At 41.2% G+C, this 9,435-nt stretch overlaps 1 protein-coding gene across 1 annotated transcript; it reads left to right on the forward strand.

Annotated features, from left to right (window-relative positions):
• Positions 1-1,284: 1,284 nt before the first annotated feature.
• On the forward strand, positions 1,285-8,928 carry CPLANE2 (ciliogenesis and planar polarity effector complex subunit 2). Its single transcript, XM_063437142.1, has 6 exons — positions 1,285-1,316; positions 2,249-2,411; positions 3,315-3,467; positions 5,361-5,485; positions 6,589-6,725; positions 7,728-8,928. Exons 2-6 carry the CDS (start codon positions 2,294-2,296, stop codon positions 7,960-7,962), a joined length of 768 nt encoding a protein of 255 aa, XP_063293212.1. The 5' UTR covers positions 1,285-1,316; positions 2,249-2,293; the 3' UTR covers positions 7,963-8,928.
• The last annotated feature ends 507 nt before the right edge of the window (positions 8,929-9,435 follow it).

A 9,435-nucleotide genomic window follows, 5' to 3' on the forward strand; every position in this document is an offset into this window, starting at 1 on the left:
ATGATTTATAATAAGTGTGGGTGCACATAATATGAAAGAGTCGAATTATGCCTGAACAGACATATAGCGAAAATTTAAGTTTTTGTTTACGTTTTGATTACAACGTGTACATTTGGCGGTTAATTGACCAACTAGTATTTATTAATTAATTAACAAGCATGCTGTAATATTGTGTAAATATAACCTGGATAACCTGAGTGTGGACAGGGTGATAGTGATTTTAATATATTTCCTCAGGACATGGCTGGAGAGAAGGTAGGAGAACTGTGTAGTCACCATTCTTGCTATATAGAGAAGCCTTTGTTCTAATTATTACCATGGAGTGATTCTATAACCGGCTATGTATAAATTAACCCCTTAAGGACCAAACTTCTGGAATAAAAGGGAATCATGACATGTCACACACGTCATGTGTCCTTAAGGGGTTAAAGGGACTCTCCAGGCAGAGTATTTTACTCACCTGGTTCCAGCGCCGGGAGCCTCGTGAAGCAGCGCCCCCTATTTAGTCAAAATAACGAAATAGGCGGGTGTGAGCAGGGAGCAATCAGACGCTTCCATTTGGAAGCGCCATTGCTCCCTTGTGTGCATGTGCGGCTTCGCCACACATACTTCATAAGCCGCCCTCTGAAGTCCTGAGCGCACTACCGTGCATGCGCGCGGCCGCGAGCTGAGCTGACTGACAGCTCAGCTCGTGGTCTTTGCCCGCCCCCCTCCTCTGCTGACAGGCTGGAGAGAGAAGGCGCGTACACAGTGCCTTCTCTCTCCTGCACACGTCAGACGTATTTTAATGACGTGTCTGACGTGTACAAGGCCTTTTTAGGGCCCTGCATGTTAGGAAGTCCCTCTGGTGGCCGTCTGAGTGACAGCCACTGGAGGTATTCCTATCAATCAATGTAAACACTGTATTTTCTCTGAAAATCCAGTGTTTACATTAGATTGCCTGCAGGGAGCTATAGATCATACCTGAACAACTACATTAAGCTGTATATTATACATTAAGCTGTAGTTGTTCAGGTGCCTATAGTGTCCCTTTAATTAAAGATTTCTATCCCTGGGAGGAGGACTCGGATAAAGGATACAGTGTGGCTATTTGATACAATGTGATTCCCAGCTCCGGCGCGTTTCCCCCCAGTCTGACCCCCCCTCCGGCCGCCGTACACACACACACACACACACACTGTTACCATGGTAACGCTGATTTAAGGGTTGCCTCCCGCCCGGTCACCATAACAACGGCCGGTGCCGCCCCCTAGCGGCGGGTGAAGGCGGAAGTTGCCGGGAGAGCGTGAAAGGGCCGGAGAGCGATGTATCCCCCGGTGAGGAGGGCTGCCGGCCGCGGGGCATGCTGGGGGTTGTAGTGCTCAGGGAATTACAGAGTAAGCACCCGGGCTGGCTGAGCGTCCTGGGAGTCTTGCCAACACTTACAATGCTCAGCCAGGACCCGATTAACCCCCTGACTGTGACCCCCACAACGCTCAGCCAGGACCCGATTAACCTCCTGGCTGTGACCCCCACAACCCTCAGCCAAGACCCAATTAACATCCTGGCTGTGACCCCTACAACCCTCAGCCAGGACCCGATTAACATCCTGACTGTGACCCCCACAACGCTCAGCCAGGACCCGATCGACAACCTGACTGTGACCCCCACAACGCTCAGCCAGGACCCGATTGACAACCTGACTGTAACCCCCACAACGCTCAGCCAGGACCCGATTAACAACCTGACTGTAACCTCCCCAAATCTCAGCCAGGACCTGATTTAAAGACTGGGATTACCCAAGGGTCTATATTTACATTTCCTGGGTTTGACCCCTTTTTACCACAAACATCCCATGTGTAGTAACACAGGCAAAGAAACCATGATTTGGGCAAAACTTGGTGAAAATCAGTTAATGATACTGAGACTAAAACAAACATTCAAATTATAAAACAAGTGTACCAGAAACAGTGAAAACACAACTGGCTGCATTCATCATAGAGATTTAATATACACATATAACAGAATGAATAAACAGAATTTGGTGTTTTATTCTAAAAAGGGGAGCAATCAGCAGGAACATTCCATTGGTCTCCATGGCGATTGCTCCACTTTCAGAGCTGCGCCAGTATTGTTATTCTATATGTGACCCACTGTATGTCTGCTCTCTGTTCAAACAATGTCTGACAGCTACAAGCTCTCCACATTGACATGGTAATGTAAAGGTTCATAGCAATTTGTGTCTAACTCCATTTATTTGTGTACCTAGGCGTTTATTAGTACATAGCCCTAGAACCTACAAGCCCCGGGGGATATGGCATGGGCAGCATTTCCCAAGCCAGGGTCCCTGATCGTTCCCGATTGGCATCAGACTGTTGAAGGGAAAGAATATTTGAATTGCATTCTCCGTAAGAAGAAAAGAAAGCTGTTCGGTGAGTCATTTTTCTGTATTATTTATCAATCTTCAGGAAAAGTACAGGAGTAATATATCAGGGAAATGAGTTTCTATTATTTGTGGTATCAAGATGAGGCAATGTTTCCATGGTTACATCAAAATATAAACCAGAAACAGCAAATACCTTTTACTTAAAAGATCAACACTGTGCCACATGAACCAGACAGATCACCAATCCCATTAAATCCATCAAATGTAGAGAGCAAATATCCAGGCACACACAAGATGTCCAAAATGCAGACTTTATTAGAGTGCAATGCCATTCTAGCCCCAAAAGTCTGCATTTTGGACATCCTGTGTGTTCTCTAAGTTTCCATGGTTACTGTCCAAGAATCAAGGATCCCACCTTTCAAATTTATTCCCACCTTTAAAGGGATAAAAGGTCCCATCTGTCACCCCTTTAAATGTAATAATAGAGAGTATGATACATTAATGAGCCCTATATGGCAGCAGTAACTTTATAACTTTTAATGTTCGCTGTGATGGCCAGTTTGGCTATCACATCGAATATTATTATTATTATATTCACATTTGATGTTTTTGCATTTCCTACAAATTATCAAGCTTCACGGTTTCTCCAGTGATTTTCCATTAAACCAGAAAGTACCTCATAGCTTTCGATAGAATTACTTAACATATCCCATAAGCAATACCCTGTGGGTACATCAATGGTTTGTGTTTGTGAAATCTATAGACAGTTAATTAAACCTTACCCACTGACTATGGCTACAAGGAGTTTGCCATGCTAAATAAGCATACCATTCCATGCTGACGTGGCATCTTTTAGGACCAGCTCATGATGGTATCCAAGTGTAACTGGTCTTTAATGGAGTTAAAACTGACATGCAGATTATTGTAATATTTCTTTAATTGTTTGCAGGGCTTATCGAGAGGCCTGTCCTCCCTCCGCAGCTTCCAGCAGATATAGCTAGCTACAAGATTTTTGTTGCCGGTAAAAGTGGCGTTGGGAAAACAGCCTTGATCGCAAAACTTGCAGGACTGGAAGTTCCAAGCACCCACCAGGAGACTACAGGTAAGTGCACATGGTCTTCTAGCTCTTTGTTGACTGATGGCCACTAACCTAGCACTGTCACTACTGATTTTATTGGTGGTATGTACGTAATTTTACACTTATTTTTAAGTTTTACCGTTTGAGTCCGTGATGAGACACATACTTATTATTAGGGCATTACCAATGAATGCTGCTAAATAAAAGTAGAGGTAGGTAGGTTTCTAGTGCTTGTTGTATAGTGTGGAAGACAGCTTGAACAACCCAAACCAGATTCTCTCCTGCCTGGTTAATGGTTTGTGGTTAAAGAAGACATCTGTTCAGAGAGCAGCGCCTTGATAAGGTCCTTAGATTCAGGGTTATGTGAAATAACAGGAGGAGAAAACAGAGGGAATATAGTGTAGTATGTTAATGCTTTTAATATGGAAAAAAAAAGAAATACGCTTACAGTGTATAGAGAACTAGCTCAAGTTGTAGCGCCTCGGCAGTACAATCACCGCCTTTGGATATGGGCTGAGCGTTGTAAGCTAATAGGATATTCATTCCAACAAATAATAAAAACAGAATAATAACAGTGATCTAGTATAGTATGTTAAAAGTCCAGGAAGGTGCGTAAAATATAGATGAAGTGCACACTCACATTTAATGGAGCCTTTTGATGGCTCCTTGTATGGAGCTTGGAGTGGAATAATCCCTGCTCTGGGATATATCTGCAGATTTCTTAGATATATGCCAGTTAAAATCCTCACTGTAATAAATCTAAAACAAGAAAAAACAAAAACAAAACAGTGTACACCGAGTTAAAAAGTAGAGTAAAATAACAGATGTACTCACTTATATTGTTTTGCTCAATCCATAGGCGTGTGTGGTATATTCCCCACCGCACCAAGGAAGATGTATCAGCTTCAGAATAGCAGGAGGGTCCAGGAATAGTAATAATATATAAACGTTAATAGAAAGGTAGTAAACAAAATAGAATAGTATGATACACACAAGTTTCACCCAGTAATTAACCTTTTTCTAATGTCTTTTCCTTTGTCAAGTGTTTCAATATTGATAAATGTGTGTGTTTGCGTGTGTGTATATAATGCTCTATGGAACCTGTTTAGTTGATGATAAAACAGTGTTGCTGGCAACTATTTGTTATTACGCTACAAACAGTGTTACAATAAATTCCACGTACATAATGGCCCATGTTTTCTCATAGGTTATAAGCGTGTTCTTCTTATCCCTTTCTATCATTGCAAAGCTCTGCGGAATATGTTTAATAATAATAATAATTTAAAGTATGGTTACAGACTTTCTCATAACTGAGCCATCAATCAGGATGGCAAAGTCTGTGGTTAATGACTCAATTAATATTATGTTTCCCCCCTTTTTAAATCCGTTCCCACAGTGATACATGTCTGTGACAACGTTTCTTTATAGCACGAATGCATAAACAGCTGCCATTGGCTAGTCTCCCCGTGACCATGTAAATGGTTAAACTGAGGAATAAATTGTTTTGCAAATATCTACATGCTGCGTGAGATGCTGTCTAGCGTTTTAGTAAGGACGGCTCATGCCAGGGATGAGACCACTCATGGGACCCTGCAAAAATCTGGTATTAATAGGAAATGCTCATTTAAAAAAATAAGTTGTGCAGGCAGTTACAATTGTTAATGTGACCGTAACTGCTCCTTGCGACATGGCCAGTAGATGCCCGCAGGGCTCATTTTCTGTATCAGGTCCCCCATTAGATATGATATATGGAATAAGCACTAATCACTATGTATCCCCATCATGCCACAATAGTATGTCAATAGATTCCTAATGGTGTGTACTGGGGCCCTCTTTGTGTTATGTGACTGGTTCACAGGCATGTTTATAGTTTAAGTAATCCAGTTTTTGCAATAAACTCTGTTCTGCATTTTCCAGGAATCCAAACGACCTGTGTGTACTGGCCAGTGCGCCCCAGGGGCAGCGAACGTCCGGTTATCTTCAGATTCCAGTTCTGGGATTGCGGAGAATCCGCTCTAAGGAAGTTTGATCATATCTTACCGGTTAGCATCACGAATGGGCTGGGTTGTTCGGTTAGAGATTCCTTTCGAAAATATGACTTCGATTATTGTAGGAATTTCCACACAAAGCTGTTCACTGCTTAGTTAATCTCTCCTATCTGTGCCCTGACCTCAGTGAGATGACTAGGATACGATCTAGTTTGCAGAGAACAAATGATGGTCTTGGCACACCAAGTAAATATAAATGGGAGCAGATTCATTGGAGCAGATGAAGGCAACGTATCGGCCCACAACAGGACCTTTGTCAAGGATTAGATCTAGAGCCACAAAAAAGCACTTTCAGTTTGATTCAATTTTTTGTTTTGTTGATAAACCCCAAAATAAAAATACTAAGGTATAGCTTCACCCTCTTAAGTCTTAATGCATAGTATAACAGACACAATGGTATAGTCCGTATAATGGGACAAGAAGACATGTTTAGCTTTTCCTGGAGTTTAAAGGGACACTATAGTCACCAAAGTAACTTTAGCTTAATGAAGCAGTTTTGGTGTATAGGTCATGACCCTGCAGTCTCACTGCTCAAATTTCTGCAGTTTAGGGGTTACTGTGTTATGCAGCCCTAGGCACGCCTCTCTCCATGTGACTTACACAGCCTTCCAAACAACTTCCTGCAAAGAGTCATCTAATATTTAAACTTCCTTGATTGCAAATTGTTTAATTTAGAATTTATTATACCCTGCTCTGGGAATAGCTTGCAAGATGCCGCAGGAGCCTCCTGTATATAATTAAAGTTAAATTTACAGAGCACAAACAAAAATAAACTAAAGTTTATAAAGATAAACAAAATGTAACTAAAGTTACATGTGATTGAATATGAAGCCATTTTGTTTTCCTGCAGGCTGTGTGAGGGGAACTGTGCTAGTGCTGCATAAACAGAAACAAAAGTGATTTAACTCCTAAATGGCAGTGAATTGAACAGTGGCACATCAAGGGCATGATCTACACTAGAAAACTATTTCATTAAGCAAAAATAATAATTATCTTGGTGACTACAGTGTCCCTTTAACTCCTTCAATTTAAATACATTTAAGTGAGGTTTTAGCAAGTGCCTGCTAATTGTGCTGTTTTTTTATGCTATTCTCAAGGCATGCAAGGAAAAAGGAGATGCAGCTCTCTTCGTGTTTTCCTTCACAGATCGTTCATCATTTGAGGATGTCCCGGCACTAATCTCGCGGATGCTCGGTGAGGATGAGGATCTGGCACGAGTGGTGATCGGTACCAAGTATCCTGCTAATAATCTACCTGGCCACCTGGCCAGTTTCTTCTGTTCTGTAACAAAATAGTTATTGGAGCCAACGTCTGAGGTGTGACCTAATGCACATACATGGAGGGAAAAGTAATCTAATATAATATGTGCACACAAGCAGTTTCCCAACCTGGACATTAACCCAGTGAGCCTTTCCCACCATTCCCACCACGCAAAAAGCCCACAATATGTTATTGCATATTATAAGTTTATTCTATGACATTGTGGTGGGACATTTAACATATCCACAAAATGGATTGTTGTATCACACACTGTATTTACCAACATATCACACACTGTATTTACTACCATATACACCGTATTTACCATCATATCACACACTGTATTTACTACCATATACACCGTATTTACCATCATATCACACTGTATTTACTACAATATACACCGTATTTACCATCATATCACACTGTATTTACTACCATATACACCGTATTTACCATCATATCACACACTGTATTTACTACCATATACACCGTATTTACCATCATATCACACTGTATTTACTACCATATACACCGTATTTACCATCATATCACACACTGTATTTACTACCATATACACCGTATTTACCATCATATCACACTGTATTTACTACCATATACACCGTATTTACCATCATATCACACACCGTATTTACTACCATATACACCGTATTTACCATCATATCACACACTCTATTTACTACCATATACACCGTATTTACCATCATATCACACACTCTATTTACTACCATATACACCGTATTTACCATCATATAACACACTGTATTTACTACTATATACACCGTATTTACCATCATATCACACACTGTTTACTACATTTTCCAATGCACTGTCATTCACTTTTTAGTGAATAAACCCATTTATTTTGACTCCTCAATAGCCGTATGTAGTGCCAGGAAGCTCCTCTAGATGTGTAAAGCGATGGTTATGTTTGGGTTCCTTAACGCCATGTCAGACTAGATCAGTACATGCACACTGATGTCACAGAACAGGACCTTCGTGACTTCCAGAGGACGTGGCACCTGCCCGTAATGCGGGTGAGAAGTGTCAATGGTCCCTGGCTGTCTGATGGGCGCAGTCTGGATGGGAGCGTTGGATTGGCAGATGCAGCTCCTGTGCTGAATGGCTTGGCAGAATTGCTGTGGCACAGAGACCAAGTGGCTGCTGGACTCGAGTCTATCATTGTATAACCACTAGAGCCACGTCTCACACATATAGCACACTTGCAGAATTCAGTACTCAAAAAACTGAAGGCTATCTTTTCACTTGACCAGCAGGGGGCAGCATAATACTGCTGTGCCTTTTAACCTTTGTGTTCCCATTCCATGTATTTGCTATATACTATTGTTTATAGGGCATTCACAGCTGAGAGTCTGTGTCCCTGGACAATACTCCATAATAATAGTAAATGCAGATGCTGGTCATTACATTTGCTGCTGTCACTTTGTGAAATGATGCTCAGGAAGCAGTGACCTCTGTGTAGTGAACACAACTTCTGTACAGTGATTAGGTTAAAACATGTTATACACCCCATCTTTGAATCAGAGTGAGCGCCAATGGCCAAAAATAGGCTCCCAAGGCCAGTTTGCAGAAGATTAAGGCATTTCCATGAAAACACACATTGACCTCACTTCCCTGGCTGCAGCTCCAGTGACAGATCCCAAACAGGGGATGATTTATAGCAGGAAGGAGGACCTGACCCCAATTACTCGGGTTAGACTGATTAAGGCATAGTTGGGCAATTTAAAGAGTAATGACATTTCAACTAGAAAATGATGTAAGTTATATTGAATGAACATGCTTCCTGATTAACTCCTACAGGGCTGGCAGGTATTATCCGGCTTGAGTAATTACTAAGCATTTCATTGATCTCTGACCCAGCTGGGTCCCAAGGCCCATTAATGTACTCATTATGCAAATCTGACACAGTGTCACTTTAGCAGCCAAATCTAACCAAATCTATGGTGAATAGGTAACTATTTGTTTTCATTCACATTTACTGCCTTATTTACTATAAGCACTCAACTTATACACCAGTGGTGGGATATATATATATTTCACTTCTGTGTGCATCTTTTCTATAACACTTTGTGGGGGAGAGAGTCCCTATTTTGTGGTAGCCGGTAAATTAATGTAAAATATCAGATAATTTTTCAAAGTGCCTACTGTTTGCACACTTAAACTCGTTTAATTTCAATTACAAGATACTTTAACATGCTTGTTGCAGAACTGCATTCATATCTGTGCTCTCTGGGTGTCTTATAAGAGAGGCCATTAAACTCAGTTAGTCTGTGCTGTATAACCATCTTACTGCCAAACACGACTACACATCAGGCTTCTTTGGCAATGAACCAGTTACAATGAAGGGCACGTGTTCAGCAGAAGATATTTTCACGGTGGAAACATGTTGAATATTCTGTAATATCCCTCTCTTTACTGCAGCCTCAGGGCAGAGATTAATTGTAATGCTTGTTGTAACACAACCATGAACACGAATGAGCGACTTATTCACACCTGTTCTCAAGTATATATATATATGTACTTATACAGCACCAACATATACTGCTGCGCTGTACAATGGATGTAAAGGATGCAAGTAATTATAAGCAACAAACCAAGTCTGATATAAAGAAACAAGATTTATAAGATGTAGTAGAAGGTAA

Source organism: Pelobates fuscus, chromosome 11 (assembly GCF_036172605.1).
Source record: "Pelobates fuscus isolate aPelFus1 chromosome 11, aPelFus1.pri, whole genome shotgun sequence".
NCBI lineage: Eukaryota > Metazoa > Chordata > Amphibia > Anura > Pelobatidae > Pelobates > Pelobates fuscus.

Coding starts and splice junctions, on each gene's coding strand:
- CPLANE2 (XM_063437142.1), top strand. CDS start 2,294: ATGGCATGGGCAGCATTTCCCAAGCCAGGGTCCCTGATCGTTCCCGAT. Junction 2,412..3,314: donor GAAGAAAAGAAAGCTGTTCG/GTGAGTCATTTT, acceptor AATTGTTTGCAG/GGCTTATCGAGAGGCCTGTC. Junction 6,726..7,727: donor CGAGTGGTGATCGGTACCAA/GTATCCTGCTAA, acceptor ACGCCATGTCAG/ACTAGATCAGTACATGCACA.